General features: G+C 42.2%; 1 protein-coding gene across 1 annotated transcript in view; it reads right to left on the minus strand.

Annotated features, from left to right (window-relative positions):
* Positions 1-16,367: 16,367 nt before the first annotated feature.
* itga9 (integrin, alpha 9) overlaps positions 16,368-23,857 on the minus strand; it is a 135,460-nt gene continuing 127,970 nt past the window's right edge. The window contains 2 exon segments of the mRNA XM_014180007.2: positions 16,368-18,211; positions 21,400-21,519. Coding sequence (XP_014035482.1) covers positions 18,113-18,211; positions 21,400-21,519 — 219 coding nt within the window. The 3' untranslated portion in view covers positions 16,368-18,112.

Below are 23,857 nucleotides of genomic sequence, written 5' to 3' on the forward strand. Positions count from 1 at the left end.
GCTTGGCACACCTTTATTTGGGGAGTTTCTCCCATTCTTCTCTGCAGATCCTCTCAAGCTCTGTCAGGTTGGATGGGGAGCGTCGCTGCACAGCTATTTTCAGGTCTCTCCAGAGATGTTCGATCAGGTTCAAGTCCGGGCTCTGGCTGGGCCACTCAAGGACATTCAGAGACTTGTCCCGAAGCCACTCCTGCTTTGTCTTGGCTGCGTGCTTAGGGTTGTTGTCCTGTTGGAAGGTGAACTAACGCCCTAGTCGGAGTTCCTGAGTGCTCTGGAGCAGGTTTTCATCAAGGATCTTTCTGTACTTTGCTCCGTTCATCTTTCCCTCAATCCTGACAAACACCCCCACAGCATGATGTTGCCAACACCATGCTTCACCGTAGGGATGGTGCCAGGTTTCCTCCAGACATGACGCTTGGCATTCAGGCCAAACAGTTCAATCTTGGTTTCATCAGACCAGAGAATCTTGTTTCTCATGGTCGGAGAGTCCTTTAGGTGCCTTTTGGCAAAGTCCAAGCAGGCTGTCATGTGCCTTTTACTGAGGAGTGGCTTCCGTTTGGCTACTCTACCATAAAGGCATGATTGGTGGAGTGCTGCAGAGATGGTTGTCCTTCTGGAAGGTTCTCCCATCTCCACAGAGGAACTATGGAGCTCTGTCAGAGAGACTATCGGGTTCATGGTCACCTCCCTGACTAAGGCCCTTCTCCCCCAATTAATCAGTTTGGCTGGGCGGCCAACTCTAGGAAGAGTCTTAATGGTTCCAAACTTCTTCCATTTAAGAACGATGGAGGCCACTGTGTTCTTGGGGACCTTCAATTCTGCAGACATTTTTTGGTACTCTTCCCCAGATCTGTGCCTCGACACAATCCTGTCTCGGAGCTCTGCGACAATTCATTCAACCTCATGGCTTGGTTTTTGCTCTGACATGCACTGTCAACTGTGGGACCTAAAATAGACAGGTGTGTGCCTTTCAGAATCATGTCCAATGAATTGAATTTACGACAGGTGGACTCCAATCAAGTTGTAGAAACATCTCAGAAACAATCAATGGATACAGGATGCACCTGAGCACAATTTAGAGTCTCATAGCAAAGGGTCTGAATACTTATGAAAATAAGGTATCTGTTTATTTTCAATAAATGTGCACTGTATATATAATCTAATGTACAGTTGAAGTCGGAAATTTACATAAACCTTAGCCAAATACATTTAAACTCAGTTTTTCACAATTGCTGAAAGTTAATCCTAGTAAAAATGCCCTGTTTTAGGTCAGTTAGGATGACCACTTTACTTTAAGAATGTGAAATGTCAGAATAATAGTACAGAGAATGATTTATTTCATATTTTATTTCTTTCATCATATTCCCTGTGGGTCAGAAGTTTACATACACTCAATTGTTTAACTTGGGTCAAACGTTTCGGGTAGCCTTCCAGAAGCTTCCCACAATAATTTAGGTGAATTTTGGCCTATTCCTCCTGACAGAGCTGGTGTAACTGAGTCAGGTTTGTAGGCCTCCTTGCTTGTACATGCTTTTTCAGTTCTGCCCACACATTTTCTATAGGATTGAGATCAGGGCTTTGTGATGGCCACTCTAATACCTTGACTTTGTTGTCCTTAAGCCATTTTGCCACAACTTTGGAAGTATGCTTGGGGTCATTGTCCATTTGGAAGACCCATTTATGACCAAGCTTGAACTTCCTGACTGATGTCTTGAGATGTTGCCTCAATATATCAACATAATTTTCCATCCTCATGATGCCATCAATTTTGTCCCTCCTGCAGCAAAGCACCCCCACAACATGATGCTGCCACCCTGTGCTTCACGGTTGGGATGGTGTTCTTTGGCTTGCAAGCCTCCCCCTTTTTCCTCCAAACATGGTCATTATGGCCAAACAGTTCTATTTTTGTTCCATCAGACTAGAGGACATTTCTCCAAAAAGTACGATCTTTGTCCTCATGTAGCCTGTTTTTTTTATGGTGGTTTTGGAGCAGTGACTTCTTCCTTGCTGAGCTGCCTTTCAGGTTATGTCGATATAGGACTCGTTTTACTGTGGATATAGATAGTTTTATACCTGTTTCCTCCAGCATCTTCACAAGGTCCTTTGCTGTTGTTCTGGGATTGATTTGCACTTTTCGCACCAAAGTACGTTCATTTCTAGGAGACAGAACGCGTCTCCTTCCTGAGCGGTATGACGGCTGTGTGGTCCCTTGGTGTTTATACTTGCGTACTATTGTTTGTACAGATGAACGTGGTACCTTCAGGCGTTTGGAAATTGTTCCCAAGGATGAACCAGACTTGTGGAGGTCTTCAATTTGTTTTCTGAGGTCTTGGCTGATTTCTTTTGATTTCCCCATGATGTCAAGCAAAGAAGTACTGAGTTTGAAGGTAGGCCTTGAAATACATCCACAAGTACACCTCCAATTGACTCAAATTATGTCAATTAGCCTATCAGAAGCTTCTAACGCCATGACATCATTTTCTGGAATTTTCCAAGCTGTTTAAAGGCACAGTCAACTTAGTGTATGTAAACTTCTGACCCACTGGAATTGTGATACAGTGAATTATAAGTGAAATAATCTGTCTGTCAACAATTGTTGGAAGAATTACTTGTGTCATGCACAAAGTAGATGTCCTAACCGACTTGCCAAAACTATAGTTTGTTAACAAGAAATTTGTGGAGTGGTTGAAAAACGAGTTTTAATGACTCCAACCTAAGTGTATGTAAACTTCCGACTTCAACTGTATATACTCTATATAATGTGAATATAATTCCCACAGAAAAAGCACAAATACCGTACAATACAAAAGTAGATCTTGTATCTATGTAGTTAAAATATTTAAAGTATCAGCTATTCAATACTCACATATTGTTTTGTTGCCATCGCAGGTTCATATTTGGGCGTTGCACCACAGATACTGGAATTCTGTTCTGTGGTATTTATATTCTCTGGATTGGTTGTCTGCCAGGGTGCAATGTCTGGTTGGTATTCAAGCTTCTTCAGAGTAGGAGAAAGATTGCTCTCAGTCATCCCTTCTTTGGAATCTCCTGGTGTTCCACCCTGCAGACCAACCTTCATAATAATAACACATGCATTTTATAACATTTTATTTGTATAACAATCTCAAAGTGTTACAGTGTGTGCTTTAAAATAATGAAAATAAGGGGACCATAAACAACAAAGAGCTAAGTTAACTCTACCTTGACGTGTTCCTTAGCCTCCTGGCTTAGCCCATCCACTTTATAGATCTCCTCGGCTAAAAAGCGAGCCTTGGCCGACCAGCACTGTATCTGTATCTCCAGACTGAGAGTGTCGAAGATACAGTGGGTCTCCACTACCAGCCTGGCTCGGCTCACTATATCCGAGATCTGGAAGGACAGATGATCGTTGATGGACCTCAGGTTAATCCGGGCACGAGGGTTGCGAATGTAGTTGAAACAGTCTTCAACGCTCTTGGTAGCAGCTTTGGCGTTCTCGAAAAGCAACTCTGCAGCAGTCTCAAATGTTTCTTGGGCCTCCTTGGATGTCTTATCATCTTTGTGGTGCTTGGAAGCCGTATAAGCAATGTTTACGACGTTTTGAATTGCGGTGGCATAGTCCTTATTTGCTTTGTTCAAGTGGCCGGATAGCACCCTCATTTTAATCAGAAGCTGTCTTTGTAGAAGTTCTGACCTGGCAAACTGGAGGACGCCTGAGAGAGATACAATGCAGAGGTCTTCAGCTACCTGTAAGTATTCCTCAGTGAGAGCCTTTAATTCCTCCTGAAGTTGTGTCAATGTTTTCACTTTGTAGGTGCTTTTACAATTCACGCTAGTCAGTCTCGCTGCCTCTTGGATTCGCAGTGAGTTCTCGGACATGGCTGCCAACCCTTTCTGAGGGGTCAACTGTCTCATCAACGTTTCCCTTGTTCCTAAAATCTTATCCAAAGAATTCAGTAAAACTTGGACTGACAGTGCCCACAGAATACAAGGCCCCTCAAGTTGATCTGCCTGACCTGATGTTGATGAGCTAGCAAGTTCTGTCAGCTGTCTTGTGTTGTTATGGGCTTTGTTCAGCTTGCTGTGCAAAACTGTAAAGCTCTCCTGACAGTCACTTGGTGGCGTTATATCAGACGACGTCAACAGCTGCACCACATCGGCACACAAACTCATGACTTTGCTGAGTTCCTGAGAAATAGCAGTGGCGGCCATGTTTCGTGGACGACCTTGAAACAGTGAATAAACGGCGTGGTACCAGGTTCCAGCAGCTGGTAAGAGGACTTTCCTGATGTTGTTGATCAGGTCAGAGAACAGTAAACTGTGTTTGTAGAGACTGTCCGTGCTCATAGCTAAGCTCATCACAGTCTCCTGAGCTGTCTGGACTAACTGAGGCGTCAGGGCCACTAACTCTGATCTGAAGATATCCAATGTCTGACTATCGACAGCGTCAACAATAGTTGAAGCTTCTTTCGCAGCCTGAGCGTAACAATTTGAAAGCTTGAGAACTCCTGTACAGGCTTTGCTGAGGACCGTTACATCTTTTTCTTTAGTCACAGTCACAACCTCATACAAGAGGGGCAAAAGGTCGAAATCAAGAGGCTTTGGGATTGGATTCGCTTCACCTGAAACAGCTGGCCACTTTAAATCATCATTGAAGTCATTGTCTGCCATCATAGGCTCTCTAATTTCTTTTTCTGAGAACTCAACTTTACATTCAACTGGTGAATCCCTTTCTGAAACATCTAGAACAGGAAACTGAAGGCCAAGGTCTCTTATTTCCTGATCCATAGCTGATCCTTGAATCTGATTGGTTGCTTGGACTGAGGATGAGACTATGCTCTGGCGTGCATCCTCTCGCAGTGGACTGAGGAGGTGTGGATGTTGCTGTCCATCCAGCCCTTCTCTTAACACTCTAAAGTGCTGGATCACCACAAATGTGTGATCTGAAAAGACAGAGTATAGATTCACATCAAGACTGGAACCAGAGCACATGTCTCTGACAGATCCGACCACTTTGGCCTGTGACGCTTCAACCTGTTTCAACAGAACTAGGAGCCCATTGCGGTAGATGGGGTTGTCACTCTTGTCTACGTGTCTTCTAACAGAGTGAGCCACCTGTTTTGTGTGGGAGATAAGGTCATCAGCATGCTTTCTGAACAGTTTGTGGTTCTGGGCTTTATACGCTGCGTCGCATCCACACTGGTCGTTAGCCATCTCGTGAACTGCCAAGCTAGTGAATTCTCTAACATCGATGATGTCACAAAGAGCATCCTGCAGCTGACCGGTCTCCTCTTCCCATCTCTCACACAGATCATGGAGTTTCTGCACGGCCTCAAAGCAGTTCTCCAAGTCTGATCCGTCTTTATCCAACTCCAGTGCGAGAGGTTCGATCTCAGCCTTCAGACGAGTGAGGCATGCCCTTGAGTTCTCCACATTTTCTAGACTCTTAGAATCCGTGGCGAAAGCCGAGATGAAACTTGCAACCTGAATCATCCTATCAGCCTGTGAGAGAAGATCCATGAGCAATACATGGATAGAAACTGGATCTACCGGCAACTCTTCAACTGAATCATTCTCCAAGACTTGTCCAACCATATTCACCAGATCTTCGAGTGGACTTGACCCTGTAACAAACGTGTCCAGAACTTGATAGAGAACTGCAGTCATCATAGCACTGTCAAGATTCTGGATTTGCTGCATCAGTGAAAAACAGATACTCTGTAAATGCTGGTTCAGGTTATCATCATCAGGATTCTCTGGAAGCTTTACAAGCCTGGACATTTCTGACCAGAGATGTAGGACATGTCGGCAATGATCCACCACACAGTGCTGAAGCTCCCTTTGTGAGGAGTTGGCCACCACCATGCAGTGGAACACAAGATCTCTTAAGAGGCTGTCAACGTTACTGATCGAGGAAGAGGAGGAAGAACTGGCCAGGAGCCTTATCAAACCATCACGCCTGTCAATGTAATACCCACACGGACCTAAGGCAACACCACCTCTACGGCAATCACTCTCGAGTGTAGTTACAATGTCTTTCACAGTGCTTTTCACCTTGTCCAGAATGTACGTTTTGGCGACTTGGGCCTGCTCACTGGTTGGGTGTTTGATAGTGGTGACCATAGCCGTGTGAAGCATAGAGATGCATTTCCTCAAGGAGTCCAAAGAGTTGTGCAAGTGCTCCGTCTGCCTAGGATCCTGTAGGAAAATAGAAGATAAACAAAGACTTCAATTGCAACTACAGATACATTGAGTGAGTGCTCAGCTGGTCCTCTTTTTTTCATTGTTACAGACTGTTGATTGCAAACACATGTCCTACATCTCTGGTCAGAAATGTCCAGGCTTGTAAAGCTTCCAGAGAATCCTGATGATGATAACCTGAACCAGCATTTACAGAGTATCTGTTTTTCACTGATGCAGCAAATCCAGAATCTTGACAGTGCTATGATGACTGCAGTTCTCTATCAAGTTCTGGACACGTTTGTTACAGGGTCAAGTCCACTCGAAGATCTGGCTATTTTTACACAAGAGGATGGAGTTGAGTAGCCTGATTTCACGATAGCTCATACTCTGTTTCAATTGACAATTGAAGTGAAACGATCAGTCTGCTTGACCAGGCTAAGAGTTGAGCACGTTCCTTCCCCTTACCTGCAGGGCTTCAGCCCGCTCCACTACCAGGTTGTTCAGGAGAACCAGGGCCTCAGTGAACCGATGGAAGGCCTTCAGTAGAGACAGGATGTCCAGGGAGGAAGCTAGAGAGGATAGGCAGTCCAACACCCAGTCTGCAGCCACTACGACCTTTCTCACTGTTGCATCATCTTCCACTGAAAGTATCTAGATGACATAGGAATATAAATAATCGATAATTATGATTTTTGGAGGGTTTACTTGAATAATATTACATTTTGTAATGAATATGATAATGTTATACAACATGCTTTATAGGGTTATAAAGGGTTTTCTTGAACACTCTCCACATACTTTTCAGATAGTTATTTTTCCAATTACATATGTTGTTCTACGACTATGTGAACCAACCTGGAAACAGACACTGTATGCTGTTTAATATTCATACGTTTGTATATACGAAGAACAGTTAATGATTATAACACATTAGAATGGGTTCACTCATGCTCATCACAAGTCTTACAATGACAAGTCATAACAATTCTTATAACTTCACCATAACGCAGTATACAGTCGTGGCCAAAAGTTTTGAGAATGACACAAATATTAATTTTCACAAAGTTTGCTGCTTCAGTGTCTTTAGAATTTTAGTCAGATGTTACTACGGAATACTGAAGTATTATTATAAGCATTTCATAAGTGTCAAAGGCTTTTATTGACAATTACATGAAGTTGATGCAAAGAGTCAATATTTGCAGTGTTGACCCTTCTTTTTCAAGACCTCTGCAATCCGCCCTGGCATGCTGTCAATTAAATTCTGGGCCACATCCTGACTGATGGCAGCCCATTCTTGCATAATCAATGCTTGGAGTTTGTCAGAATTTGTGGGTTTTTGTTTGTCCACCCGCCTCTTGAGCATTGACCACAAGTTCACAATGGAATTAAGGTCTGGGGAGTTTCCTGACCATGGACCCAAAATATCGATGTTTTGTTCCCCGAGCCACTTAGTTATCACTTTTACCTTATGGCAAGGTGCTCCATCATGCTGGAAAAGGCATTGTTCGTCACCAAACTGTTCCTGGATGGTTGGGAGAAGTTTCTCTCGGAGGATGTGTTGGTACCATTCTATATTCATGGCTGTGTTCTTAGGCAAAATTGTGAGTGAGCCCACTCCCTTGGCTGAGAAGCAACCCCACACATGAATGGTCTCAGGATGCTTTACTGTTGGCATGACACAGAACTGATGGTAGCGCTCACCTTGTCTTCTCCGGACAAGCTTTTTTCCGGATGCCCCAAACAATCGGATAGGGGATTCAGAGAAAATGACTTTACCCCAGTCCTCAGCAGTCCAATCCCTGTACCTTTTGCAGAATATCAGTCTGTCCCTGATGTTTTTCCTGGAGAGAAGTGGCTTCTTTGCTGCCCTTCTTGACACCAGGCCATCCTCCAAAAGTCTTCACCTCACTGTGCGTGCAGATGCACTCACACCTGCCTGCTGTCATTCCTGAGCAAGCTCTGTACTGGTGGTGCCCCGATCCCGCAGCTGAATTAACTTTAGGAGACGGTGCTGGCACTTGCTGGACTTTCTTGGGCACCCTGAAGCCTTCTTCACAACAATTGAACCGCTCTACTTGAAGTTCTTGATGATCCGATAAATGGTTGATTTAGGTGCAATCTTACTGGCAGCAATATCCTTGCCTGTGAAGCCCTTTTTGTGCAAATCAATGATGACGGCACGTGTTTCCTTGCAGGTAACCATGGTTGACAGAGGAAGAACAATGATTCTAAGCACCACCCTCCTTTTGAAGCTTCCAGTCTGTTATTCGAACTCAATCAGCATGACAGAGTGATCTTCAGCCTTGTCCTCATCAACACTCGCTCCTTTGTTAACCTCTTACATCTAGACGTTCCGCTAGCGGAACACCGCTCCAATATCCAATGATAGGGCGTGGCGCGAAATACAAACACCTCGAAAATCCGAAAACTTCAATTTTTCAAACATATGACTATTTTACATCATTTTAAAGACAAGACTCTCCTTTATCTAACCACACTGTCCGATTTCAAAAAGGCTTTACAACGAAAACAAAACATTAGATTGTCAGGAGAGTACCCAGCCAGAAATAATTAGACACCCATTTTTCAAGCTAGCATATAATGTCACAAAAAACAAAACCACAGCTAAATGTATCACTAACCTTTGATGATCTTCATCAGATGACACTCCTAGGACATTATGTTATACAATACATGCATGTTTTGTTCAATCAAGTTCATATTTATATCAAAAACCAGCTTTTTACATTAGCATGTGACGTTCAGAACTAGCATTCCCACCGAACACTTCCGGTGAATTTACTAAATTACTCACGATAAATGTTCACAAAAAACACAACAATTATTTTAAGAATTATAGATACAGAACTCCTTTATGCAATCGCTATGTCCGATTTTAAAATAGCTTTTCGGTGAAAGCACATTTTGCAATATTCTGAGTAGATAGCCCGGCCATCACAGGCTAGCTATTTTGACACCCACCAAGTTTGGTACTCACCAAACTCAGATTTACTATAAGAAAAATTGGATTACCTTTCCTGTTCTTCGTCAGAATGCACTCCCAGGACTTCTACAACAAATGTTGGTTTGGTTCCAAATAATCCATAGTTATATCCAAATAGCTGCATTTTGTTTGTGCGTTCAAGACACTATCCAAAGGGTAACGAAGGGTGACGCGCCGGCGCATTTCGTGACAAGAAAAATCAAAATATTCCATTACCGTACTTCGAAGCATGTCAAACGCTGTTTAAAATCAATTTTTATGCGATTTTTCTCGTAAAATAGTGATAATATTCCGACCGGGAGTCGTTGTTTTCGTTCAACGACTGAAAATGTAAAATGGCCTCTTCACGTGCATGCGCACGCCCGTCTCATTGTTCTCAGATCGACCACTATCCAAATGCGCTACTGTTTTTCAGCCAGAGACTGCAGAGTCATCATTCAACGTTCTGGCGCCTTCTGAGAGCCTATGGGAGCCTTAGAAAGTGCCACGTTACAGCAGAGATCCTCTGTTTTGGATAGAGATGACAAAGAAGGCCAAGAAATGGTCAGACCGGGTACTTCCTGTAAAGGAATCTCTCAGGTTTTGACCTGCCATTTGAGTTCTGTTATACTCACAGACACCATTCAAACAGTTTTAGAAACTTTGGAGTGTTTTCTATCCAAAGCTACTAATTATATGCATATTCTAGTTTCTGGGCAGGAGTAATAACCAGATTAAATCGGGTACGTTTTTTATCCGGCCGTGAAAATACTGCCCCCTATCCATAACAAGTTAACGAGAGAATCACTGGCATGATGTCAGCTGGTCCTTTTGTGGCAGGGCTGAAATGCAGTGTAAATGTTTTTGGGGGATTCAGTTCATTTGCATGGCAAAGAGGGACTTTGTAATTAATTGCAATTCATCTGATCACTCTTCATAACATTCTGGAGTATATGCAAACTGCCATCATCTAAACTGAGGCAGCAGACTTTGTGAAAGTGTATATTTGTGTCATTCTCAAAACTTTTGGCCAGGATTGTACCTGCAGACTTTACTTAAAGTGTCACTACATAGGCTAATGTTACTGTACTTTGACCACTCCTAGCAGAACATTCTGTGTTGCAGTGATAAGCTCCTCTCTGTGCTCGGCAAGGCTGGGCTGGATACTGAGTTTCTGGGCTGCCAGGAGGACATGCTGTCCAGACACAGTCATCGGCTCCACTAGGGATGACATCTCTGTCCTCATTACCTCATCATCTGTGGCTTCTGAACGTCTTGGAAAAGAGGCGAGAGAAAAAAAACAGCCTGGTTTTCATTTATTGATGTTGTTATTTAGCCTGGAAACCAAACAGATATGAGCCATCAGCAGAGCCATCTATTTCTATATGCAATAAAAGGCTCTGGTAAAATGGAGCATATCAGTTTGGATTCCAGGCTTGTTGTTATTACTCAGGGCACTCACAGTTCTGTATGGTATTCATATTTTTTACTATGTGATGTTCATGACAAACTTTGCATGTTGTTAAGTTTAGAAAATAAAGTCTGGCTTCAATTAACCAATTCCTGCTCAGATGACTATAAGACATTCTTCCTGTTTTGCAATAACAGATGGAGTCAACAAATGTGTGTCATGCTAGACCAGAGGAAGCCAGTCCAGGTAGAAGCAAGAGAATATACCTCTCTTGTAAATTTGGGGAACACAGTAAAACCTAAAATTATAGATCTAGCAAATAATACTATTACTGTATATTATATTTTATAAGAGGCTTCAGCCATATTTATTATAGACTACCTGTCCTTTGTTTTTTAAATACATATACGCAAGGGAAGCAGTACACACTTTAAGAGAAAGGATAGAGTGAATTGGAATGCAGGGTCCCACCACCTGTAGGCAACGATGGCCATGTTCTTGGTGGCTCTGGCCACAGCCTGTGCTTCTCCCTCTAGCTGGGTGAACTGCTCTGGTCCCTCCAGCCCCTCTGCCCTCTCACACAGCAGGACCAAGTGGACCAGGTGGACTGCGATGGGGGCCACCACCTTCTCTATAGCAGCTGTCTTTATCAGGCTAGCCTGGTCCAGGAGAGATGCCATACCTGGACACTGGTACTGCAGGAGTGATGGCCAGGAAGTTAGTAATGTTATATTAAGTTTAATGGACAAATTATACAGATAGCCCATCATGTTGATTAGTTTGTATTTGCAGGTGTTTTTAACATTCATAACTACAGTAGGTCTCCTTATAAACAACTTCTATACATATTGTAACGACCCTGGGTTTATAACCCCGGGTATCGACTCCGCCACTCGAGCATGCTTTTGGGGCACAGTCGATAGCGCGCTGGACTTCGGGCTAGAAGGTTGAGGGTTCGAGACTTGCTCCCTGCTGTTTCGTTACAATATGTTAAAGGTACACCCAGCGAAATGACGTTGCCACGAGCAGCGCCGCAGATATTGCGATGAGTGAGATGCAAGACTTTTCGATGCCCTCTCACAGTCTAGACTCTAGTATCTGCACGGGTTAACTTCACGCTGTTATAGCGTGGTAGCTACCGGACCAAAACAGCAGAGAAGTTGAGCCTTGCGCTTCAACTCTCCTAGTTGGGGTTAATTGACCCAATATGCTGTTTACTTTATGTGTTACGTGTTAATAACATTAAGACTACGTTACCCAGCAGGCTATGCGGATGAAGGTGGTTGAAGAATGCCTTGCATGGTTAAACAAGTTTTCTAGCTGAAGTATATGTTCATTAAAAGTAGTTAAACCTACACCCTGATTTGTCATTATACAAGGAGCAAACATAACACTTTCTACCTCATATTGCTGTCTACCTTTAACTAAATACTTTGTAAGCAGACCTTCAAAGTCTTTCATTTTCTTAATAAGTGAAGATGAAAGCTTTCAATAAATTAAATGCTGAATTTACCTGTGAGGATGACAGCTCTGTCTGCAACTGTTGCAGCATGGTGCTGTAGTCTAGTTGTTTCATCTCACATTCATTATTTAGACGCAGCTGAGTGAGAAGCCCTGTGCTTGATGTGTGTTTCATGGCAACCAGTATCAGATGACATTTTCCCCTTCTAATTTTTACTGTGCGAATAGCACCATCGGTCTGCCACAAGAGGGTACCATACACCGCAAAAACGCAAACCGCAATAACAATGTCAAACTGGGAGAACATTTCTTGAATAAAAAAGAGAAAAATTCGTTTTAATCTAAAATGTATCAACAGATAAATATACAGCTTGAACATGAGTTTAAACATCAAACATGTAGAGCAAAACTTTTATACAAATGATAATTCAGTGACAGTAGTATATCTTAAACAAAATCCAAATACCTATGGTGTGATAAAGGGGAAACAATACACAAATAAAGAACGAAACCATCACAGTTAAAATACAAAAAACATGTCAAGTTTCCATAGATAACTATATCAGGTGCAGAGGAGATGGTGAATGTGTACAGTACTTGCCATGCCAGTGAATTGAATGGGTGACATTAAAATATAGGGTGTATTTCTAACCAATCAATCAGAGATCAATGCAGCATGATTGATAAAGACTATGCCATCATAGTAAGCACAGTAAAGTGTCTCAGCCTTTTAGTCTTGTAAAGGAACACCACACAATTCAGCTTTCAAAAAGCTGTACATAACTTAGGGCTCTATTCAATCCGTATTGCGGAAGTTCATCGTTACAGATGATTCAAATTTAAAGGAAATGTTCCCACGTTAGTGGAGACCGCATTCACGGTAAACGCTGCAGATGTCAGCTCAATAGGAAATTACCTTTAAAATTCTAGCGCGCAATCTGTAACACTTCAGCGATACAAATTGAATAGAGCCCTTAGAGAGACGCTATGTGAGACACTTCTTACCTAATTTCATTATCACACAAAAGCCTCAACCTCCAAAGGCTGTTTTTATATACACTGAGTGTACAAAACATTAGGAACACCTGCTCGTTCCATAACATAGACTGACCAGGTGAAAGCTTTGAACCCTTATTGATGTCACTTGTTAAATCCACTTCAATCAATGTAGATGAAGGGGAGGAGACCGGTTAAAGAAGGATTTTTAAGCCTTGAGACAATTGAGACATGAATTGTGTATGTATGTCATTCAGAGGGTGAATGGGCAAGACAAAATATTTAAGTGCCTTTGAACAGGGTATGGTAGTATGTGCCAGGCGCACCATGTTGGGTCAAGAACTGCAAAGCTGCTGGGATTTTCACGCTCAACAATTTCCTGTGTGTATCAAGAATGGTCTACATGGGCAAGCATCCGTGTGGAACCCTTTCGACACCTAGTAGGCCATGCCCCTACGAATTGAGGCTGTTCTGAGGGCAGAAAGGGGTGCAACTCAATATTAGGAAGGTGTTCCTAATGTTTTGTACACTCAGTGTATTCACCACATTTTTATACCTAGCACCAGGGGCGCAACTTTCACTGGGGAAATTGCATTTTTGTCCCCCCAGTTATAATTGCAGCATGATTCAAAACGAGGCAATGGTGTGCTTTAGGACCATGCGGACGCCTCCGAGCGGTCAGGTAGGCTGTTTGGAGTGTTTATCCGACTGGATAAAATAAAACAAATTCTGTCCCCCCCCCACTTCTAAAACCAAAGTTGCGCCCCTGCCTAGCACATGCAACATTTGGGATTGCACATTCAGAAACTTTTCAACCCTTTTAGATTGACAGGTGTGCGCTTTTAAAACATCTCACATCCACACACAGGTATTAAATTCCCTGGGCCTCTACTAATAGGTGTAGGTAGGTACTAAATGCCCTGGGCCTCTATTAATGGGTGTAGGTAGGTACTAAATGCCCTGGGCCTCTATTAATGGGTGTAGGTAGGTATTAAATGCCCTGGGCCTCTACATTTAGTCAAATACATTTAAACTCCGTTTTTCAATCCTAGTAAAAATTCCTGTTTTAGGTCAGTTTGGATCACCACTTCATTTTAAGAATGTGAAATGTCAGAATAATAGTGGGTCAGAAGTTTACATGCACTCAATTAGTATTTGGTAGCATTTCCTTTAAATTGTAACTTGGGTCAAACGTTTCGGGTAGCCTTCCACAAGCTTCCCACAATAAGTTGGGTGAATTTTGGCCCATTCCTCCGGACAGAGCTGGTGTAACAGTCAGGTTTGTTGGCCTCCTTGCTTGCACACGCTTTTTCAGTTCTGCCCACATATTTTCTATAGGATGGAGGTCAGGGCTTTGTAATGGCCACTCCAATACCTTGACTTTATTGTCCTTAAGCCATTTTGCCACAACTTTGGAAGTATGCTTGGGGTCATTGTCCATTTGGAAGACCCATTTGCGAATAAGCTTTAACTTCCTGACTGTTGTCTTGAGATGTTGCTTCAATATATCCACATAATTTTACATCCTCATGATGCCATCTATTTTGTGAAGTGCACCAGTCCCTCCTGAAGCAAAGCATCCCCACACCATGATGCTGCCACCCCCGTGCTTCACGGTTGGGATGGTGTTCTTCAGCTTGCAAGCCTCTCTCTTTTTCCTCCAAACATAACGATGGTCATTATGGCCAAACAGTTCTATTTTTGTTTCATCAGATCAGAGGACATTTCTCCAAGAAGTACGATCTTTGTCCCCATGTGCAGCTGCAAACCATAGTCTGTTTTTTTTATGGAGGTTTTGAAGCAGTGGCTTCATCCTTGCTGAGCTGCCTTTCAGGTTATGTCGATATAGGACTCGTTTGTTTTACTGTGGATATAGATACTTTTGTACCCGTTTCCTCCAGCATCTTCACAAGGTCCTTTGCTGTTGTTCTGGGATTAATTTGCACTTTTTGCACCAAAGTATGTTCATCTCTAGAAGACAGAATGTGTCTCTTTCCTGAGCTGTATGACGGCTGCGTGGTCCCATGGTGTTTATACTTGCGTACTATTGTTTGTACAGATGAACGTGGTCCCTTCAGGCATTTGGAAATTGCTCCCAAGGATGAGCCAGACTTGTGGAGGTCTACAATTTTTTTCTGAGGTCTTGGCTGATTTCTTTTGATTTTCCCATGATGTCAAGCAAAGAGGCACTGAGTTTGAAGGTACATCCACAGGTACACCTCAAATTGACTAAAATGATGTCAATTAGCCTATCAGAAGCTTCTAAAGCCATAACATCATTTTCGGGAATTTTCCAAGCTATTTAAAGGCACAATCAACTTAGTGTAAGTAAACTTCTGACCCACTGGAATTGTAATACAGTGAATTATAAGTGAAATAATCTGTCTTTAAACCATTGTTGGAAAAATTACTTGTCATGCACAAAGTAGATGTCCTAATCGACTTGCTAAAACTATAGTTTGTTAACAAGAAATTGGTGGAGTGATTGAAAAACGAGTTTTAATGACTCCAACCTAAGTGTATGTAAACTTCCCACTTCAACTGTAGATAGGTATTGTTTACTCTGATCTCGGATATTCATCCTAGCCTCGATTTAAACTGAATTATTCAGCTTCACTATTGTAAAACTGTGGTAAACATGAACTGAAACACTAGTGAAACGGAACAATTCAGTTTGGATCTCGGCTGTGTTCTTCCGGCAATGTAGAGTAAAACATCCTGTAAGGTTTGGTATCACTCTAGCCTGGTCCCAGACCTGTTTGTGCTGTATAGCCAATTTCTATTTAGTCATTGTCATGTTTGGCATTATAATCAACATAAGATCCTACATTGAGGATCATAAAAACATGTTTACTGAAATTGAAAAACTTTTTCAAACAGGCTATGCTTGATCATGTGGATACCTGAGTGATCGCTCTTTGCCAAAACAGCTCTTGACACTTGATTCTCAAAGAATGTAGCCTATATTCCACTTCTTCTTTACAACATTTCTTGTAGCTTCAAAAGATTGGCTGGATGTGGGTAAAACTACACATTTTAACTGTAAACCAAAATGTTCTAATTTGCATCTAATGCATAGCCCTATGCCAATACTCTATCACTACCGTAACTACAATGTTGTTTATACAGTTCTTTCTGTGTAGTTACATAGGTATAATGGCAATTTAATGGTATAATGTAAACCTGATAGGATACAGTTGAATTTTATTTTATTTTTTAAATACCATGATTTGTGAAATTTTCCAGACTATCATCTAATTGATGGACCTTCTCCTCTGGCACACAACACTGGAAAGATTATTAACTTAGTGGCGACAAGTGGAATGCTTTTTTGAGCTAAAAATGATGAGTATATCTGTTTATGCCATCTATTCACTCCTCTATCCACTGTCTCTTCTGCCTTACTGACATTTTAAACTTTCAGTCTGAAAAGACCACACTTTGTGAAATGTGGCAAATTAAGGGCTCTATTCAATCTGTATCACGGAAGTTCCGCGTTACAGCGTGATTGAAATGTAAAGGCAATGTTTCCTCGTTTAGCGGAGACGGCATTCACAGTAAACACGGCATTCACGGTAAACACGGCATTCACGGTAAACACGGCATTCACGGTAAACACGGCATTCACGGTAAACACGGCATTCACTGTAAACACGCATCTCGGCTTTACATTTCTAGCGCGCAATCTGTAACTCTTCAGTCATACAGACTGAATAGAGCCCTAACTGTAAATAAAATGCTCTAGCTACAGTGGTGTTGGTGATGTCTGCATCTGGACCATGGGTTACTTGGTAGTTGATGAGGTGAGTTTCCTCTTTACTAAATAAAGCGCTTTGACGGTCTGGAAAAGCATTACATATACAATCAATTAAAAACTTATTTGAACTCTTGCTTGGTTATCAGCATTTCTTCATGACAATGACAACTTTGATGTGTGCCAAAAATATAGCTCTGTTTATGGTGAATGGAAGGTCTACACATATAAATAGAATGTTGACTTAAATGGGAATGTCCACTCTAATAGTTATATTTCTATGGGCTTTCATAGGACTTACTTTGGCTGGTTGCCCATATAGCTATCTAAGGGAAAAGGATATGTGTGAGATATTCAAGAGATATTAGTGAGCAGGAAACAGTACAGAATTATATACTATACTCATACTATACTATAGATTTTCTTTGGCCTCAAAACGAAAGGATAAACTTTGGAAACATAGCATCAACTCTTCTTATCAACTCGGACATCAGTGCTTTAAAGAAAAACATATAGATATGCTTACATTAGACTTCAAAAACCCCAACCAACCCTTTCTCGAAGCCCCAATTTAATACAATATGGCTTTAATATGTATAAAAATAAATTTTTGCTACTATTAAAACAGAGCCCTGAGGGTTTTCATGGTCTTGTCTGATAATATCTGTCATTTCCGTGTCATTTCCACTTCCTGTCACAGGACATCAATCTCCTTGGGTGAATTCAGGGACGTGAAACACTCTGAACGTTGCAGATAGAAATAGAATGAATAGAGCTGATGCAATTCCCTATTCGGATATATGACAATCATTTCTGTTCTGCACGATACATTTCTATCTATGTTACAGCCTTCTGAAGAGGCCCCTTCTTTCTTTAACAGTTCTTTTCTGTTGGCAGGGAGTTACCTCCATAGATTTGACTGTCAGGAAGTTACCTCCATAAGCTCCATAGTGACTAATTCAATTCTATTGCGAGTGTTGTTTTCATTTGGCACCAAACGGAAGAAAACAAACAGGAAAAGACTCATTGGGCTTGTCAAATAAGAAACGCTAATTTCCATTTTCTGTTGCACTGAATTAGGGTCCTAATGAATACGACCCTAGCAAGCCACACCAACCATCACCTCAGATGTCTGTTCGTTCGTTTCCTCAATCCCCAGTCCCCCACCCACCAAAATGTCAAGTCTCCCTCCGAAAAATCCGGAGAATATTTTTTTCTCTTCCACATATGGAAGATTGAAGGGCCCTTAGTCCTGATTGGCTGGCTGTGGTGAAAGCCCCCAGCTCATTGGATCCTCCATTGACCCAATCCCCAATTCCTGCGCTCTCATTGGCTTCTCTGTCTCTCAGTGGTTCTTTTCCACCCAATCCCAGCTCTCGTCACTGTCCTTCCTGTTTTTCTCGGCCTCAATGATTTCCCGGTAGCGCCGGCGGAAGAAACCCATCTGGGAAAGGGGGAAGGAGAGGAGGATGACAAGGAGAGGGGGAGAGAATAAAACCACTTGTTGTTAGCTCAGGGTCAGTGGTGAGGTGTAGTGGCCAGATGTTTAACCTGTTAAGATTTACACTTCTCTATTCCATTATCTCTGCTCATATGGTCATCAACAATCAACAGTTGCTAGAATCTCAGGTGCAAAGGTTAGGGAGTGAGATGGACCTATGGCCAGATGTTTGACTCATGTCAGTTGTTCTTAGGGTCAGCGGTTTCATATTGTTTGTATGTACAGTATTATATACTGTAGGACAGTGAAAGACTGACAGTAAAGGGGGGAGGAGAGGGTGTGCTAGCAGTGGGTTGGATTCAAACCCTCGCTTGCACTGGTGCATGCATTCCTGAGGCAGTGGCTTAGACCGCTAGACCACTCCAGGAGCCATCGTAGTCAGTTGTTCTAAGGGCCAATGGGAAGGAGCAGTTGCCAGTGAGGTGGACCTACAGCCAGATATTTGACCTGTTAAGATTTACCAGTCTCTATTACACTGGCCACCAGGATAGAACCACACTGAATGAAGTTCAGAAAAGTGTCCAGACCAGGCTTCCCTTGTTGGAGATGCACTGTTGAGGCCCTTCGCTCCATTAGAAGCTCAAAGTGAGCTTCCGGGCACTGCTGTTGTGGTGTCTTCCTTGTGCTTCTCATTTTTTATATTGTTTTATGTAGTTTCTACTATTCTAAATGTTTTATTTGATGACGTGCTGATTGCAAAAAAAAATGTATGAAATTGTATGAAATGTATGCATTCACTACTGTAAGTCGCTCTGGATAAGAGCGTCTGCTAAATGACTAAAATGTAAATGTAAAAAATGTGTGTGGTACTGTCATTATGGTATGGTATGTTGTCTTGTCTCTCTCGCATTGATTTCATTCATTTATCTCCGTTTGACCAGACCGTTTATTGATACAGACCTCTAGGCTGCGTCTCAAATGGCACCCTATTTCCGACAGATGTAGGATCTTAATTTGAGCCAGTTTGCTACAGCAGAAAAATAATCCTGTAGCAACATGAAACTGAATTATTATGTGGATTATAATTAATGGACATTTTTTTAGGGGTTGATACAATTTGTGGATATTACAAACTTTAGAAGCCTTTTTTGAACCTTGAATACACTACAAGTTTGCATTTCCTGCTGGCAGGAAAATTCTCAGCAACAAAAGAGTGATCATATTAAGATCTTACATATGTACATACAGTATTGCACTACTTCTGACCAGAGCCCTATGGGATTCCCTATGGACCCTGGTCAAAAGTGGGGCACTATATAGGGAGCCATTTGGGACACCTCTGCCTCTCAGGAATTTCCAGAAAAGGGGAAATAGTGGACATGGCGCTTGTAAGAGGGGTTTATTTTGGCAGGGTGCAAGGACCTGGGCAAAGGGAGGGGGGACGGCTGGTGTTTCTCTCTCACACACACACACACACACACACACCCCCCAGGACCAACATTCCAGGGTTTAGTCATGGTATTCCCAGTGGAAAAAAAAATAAGGGAGTAGGAAAAGAGGAAAAGAATAGGAGTTTTGTGTGAAGAGAATTAAGAGGGGGGGGGGGGGGCTTCTTGTCTGGACATCAGTGTGATTGCCATTTCCCCTTCTGAGATCTTTCTTTCTTTCATGTGTGTAGTATGGTGTGTGTGTCTGCTTGACTGTGTGTGTGCGCGTGTGTGGTATGTATGGTTGGTGTAAATTATAGTGAGTTCCGTGTTTTGTTCCTGGGATGGTTGTTAAAGACTGGCCAAGAGCACCTCCCCTGTGACTGACTGCATGCCACTCTAATCCAAGAGAAGCAGCACTTCACAACTGGACTCTGTGTGAACCAATCTCTGGACAACGTAGCACTGACAAAGGCTTGATGGCTGAAATGTGTTCATTGTGACAGCTGATAATAATTCAAAGTCTTACTTTATTTGTGAGTGCTGACTGTCTTTTTCAGAAGAAATGTAGCACCGCCACAGACAAACCAAGGGGCTCTATACAAAGTGCCTAATGTAGCTTGTTGTTTAACAAGCTTACGTATTAGCACGGGGAAAACATGTTCCTCTGACAATATGTCAAATGACATTAGCCAATGATGGCGACATTATACCAGGGCTCTCCAACCCTGTTCCTGGAGAGCTACAGTCATGTAGGTTTTTGCTCCAACCCTAATCTAGCGCACCTGATTCTAATAATTAGCGGGTTGATAAGCTGAATCACGTTAGTTACAACTGGGTTGGAGTGAAAACCTACAGGAGGGTAGCTCTCCAGGAACTGGGTTGGAGTGAAAACCTACAGGAGGGTAGCTCTCCAGGGACTGGGTTGTAGTGAAAACCTACAGGAGGGTAGCTCTCCAGGAACTGGGTTGGAGTGAAAACCTACAGGAGGGTAGCTCTCCAGGAACAGGGTTGGAGTGAAAACCTACAGGAGGGTAGCTCTCCAGGAACTGGGTTGGAGTGAAAACCTACAGGAGGGTAGTTTTCCAGGAACTGGGTTGGAGTGAAAACCTACAGGAGGGTAGTTCTCCAGGAACAGGGTTGGAGTGAAAACCTACAGGAGGGTAGCTCTCCAGGAACTGGGTTGGAGTGAAAACCTACAGGAGGGTAGCTCTCCAGGAACTGGGTTGGAGTGAAAACCTACAGGAGGGTAGCTCTCCAGGAACTGGGTTGGAGTGAAAACCTACAGGAGGGTAGTTCTCCAGGAACAGGGTTGGAGAGCCCTACATTATACATTACCATGACACAAACTACAGCAATTAAAGATAGTGCCATTAAGTGGTGAGGAAAGCTAATTATGTAGATTAGAGATAATTATGATAATTATCATAAAATGTGTCAAATTAGTAAATGACAGGGTACAGTCCTTAATGACCCTAGCCTTGATTACTTTGTGTTAGAATTTGGAGTTGTGGTCAACGTTTTGACCTGGATACAGGTCAACCAGAGTTGGAGGCTACAGTGTAGACTAGAGCACCATGAGGGTGTGTTTTTGACAGTTAGAGGGGAGGTGTTCTAGGCTATAGTCTAAAACAATATGAGGGACAAAACACCTCCCAATAACAACGCAATAACCAAGTATAGTCCATACTATTCGCTGTAATGCAGAAGACAATGTGTGTTTGTGTGTGTACGTGTGTGTGTGCGTGCGTGCATGTGTGTTACCTTCCAGAGCAGCACAGCCAGCAGTAGGAAGATGAGTATTCCCACCAGTAGGCTGATGGCAATGATCCAACCAACAACATAGCCCCTTGGCTCCTGGCTGTGGAGCGCCTCGAACACCAGCTGCAACACAATAACATTACAGTCAAACATAGCCTCAAACACAGACACACAGAGACATCCAGCCAACCAATTAGCCCCTCGGCTCCTGGAACACCAGCTGAAACACAACAAGAAGACAAATAGACTCAGACGTACAGACCCAACAGGATTACAGTAAACACAAATATATACACTAACACTCATCTGGAAAATATGAATTGTTTCCGAAATATTATGTATACCTACAATTATCCTAACTTTCCCGAGTGATGGAAATGTGAAAGACGGGAAATTCGAGGCTACAGACAAGATTACATTGGAAACACAGAGAAATACTGTAGACAGACCAAGATCACATTACAACACAGACAGACACACAGACAGAATCGAGTTTAAAATAAAACCCAGGGACCTACTCACCTGTGTCCGTTATCTAGAAATACCAAAGATCCAAAGCTCTCTATGAGAACTGTATCAGTCTATATCTGACAGACAAACCAGACCACAGAAGACATTCCCATTGGACTGTGGCCGAATCACAAAGGGCACCCTGTTCCCTAACGAGTGCACACATTTTGACCAGGGCCCAATGAGCGCTGGTCAAAAGTAGTGCACTATGTAGGGAATAGGGTGCTATTTGGGATGTAGGCACAGTGGGAATATATTCTACGGTCTGGTGGAGTTTAAGAGAATCAAATGTTATTGGTCATATACACATATTTAGCAGATGTTATAGCAGGTGTAGTGAAATGCTTGTGTTCCTAGCTCCAACAGTGCAGTAGTATCTAACAATTCACAACAATTCACACAAATCTAAAAGTAAAAGAATGGAATTAAGAAATATATAAATATTAGGACAAGCAATGTCGGAGTGGCATTGACTAAAATACAGTAGAATAGAATACAGTATATACAGTACATATGAAATGAGTAAAACAGTATGTAAACATTATTAAAGTGATTAGTGTTCCATTTTTAAAGTGACCAGTGATTCCATGTCTATGTATGTAAGGCAGCAGCCTCTAAGGTACAGGGTTGAATGACGACTGCATGATGATGCCATTTCCTGGTTGATAATAGCGTCTGCTGTGAAATGTCTTACTTTTTAAACAGGCTCACGGGAAGTTCCTTTTTGGAACAATAGTGACAGTATTACTTGGTCTCTGTCCCAAATGGCACCCTATTCCATTTAAAGTGCACTACTTTTGACCAGGACCCATAGGGCCCTGGTCAAAGCCCTAGTCAAAAGTAGTGTGCACTATACAGGGAATAGGATGCCATTTGGAATACAACTTGGCTGTGTCAGAGACTGGAATGTCTGGAGGACTATTCCAAGGTGACTTTTAAAAGGAGTTGGATGAAGCAAGAATGTCTGAGAAAGATAGAGGATCCCATGGCATTATATGATTTCAAATCAATCATACAATTGCAGCATTCTCGTTCTAATCTAAGAATACAGTAGAATATTCTGTTGCATAAAATACCTGTTACCCATCTACATTTTAAGTGTTTAGTTATTTCATTGTACATGTGAACGTATTTCAAAACATTAATCAAATCAATCCTACTATTGCATCATCCTCACACAGTAAGGCCATAGATAATATTCTGCTGCATATTATGTGATACAAATCAAAATCGGAGCTATGTATATAGCCATTTCAGTGTATATGACATGAGATTTTAAAACAACATTGAAACTACTGTATAGTCAGCTCATTTATGAATTTAAGAGAACTGGTTTGTTAAATTCAAAGGAGAACTTCATAAACATTCTCAGTCTGAACAAACAGACAGTCTGATCCCACTATAAATTATAGGTCTAAGTCATTTTTGCCTGCTTCCCAGGACATTAATTCACAATGACCCACTAAATGATCTGTGTTTACTCTGACAAAATCCTTAGTTGACTTAACTCTTCATAATTTAGCTAAGTGCCAACCTCCAAGGCCAGAGAGGGGGTAAGCCTAAATACTGTCTCTGGAGGGGAGACGTGGTCTCACACACACACATTACTATAGGTGGCGACCAGACAGTGTGTGTGTGTGTGTGTTTGTGTCCGTGCTTGATTGAGCTTGCCTGGCTTAATGGACCAACAGAAGAGCTCCAAAACTGCAAAGCTCGCCCATCTGACACTCCAGGCAGGCTAGAGCAAACGCTCAAAATAAGAAAGAAAGATCAGCGATAGTGTTTGAACCCAGGTCTGGGTTGAAGATGGGAAACCCCTCTACTATCCCTCCATCCTAGACATCAGGCTTCCACAATAACACGCCATTCCAACTGGAATATATGGTGCATAGCGAAAAGGAAAATGACCATGAAATATGGAAGAATTACCTCTTTAAACTGTAACGTGTTC

This window comes from Salmo salar, chromosome ssa28 (genome assembly GCF_905237065.1).
Source record: "Salmo salar chromosome ssa28, Ssal_v3.1, whole genome shotgun sequence".
Classification (NCBI taxonomy): domain Eukaryota; kingdom Metazoa; phylum Chordata; class Actinopteri; order Salmoniformes; family Salmonidae; genus Salmo; species Salmo salar.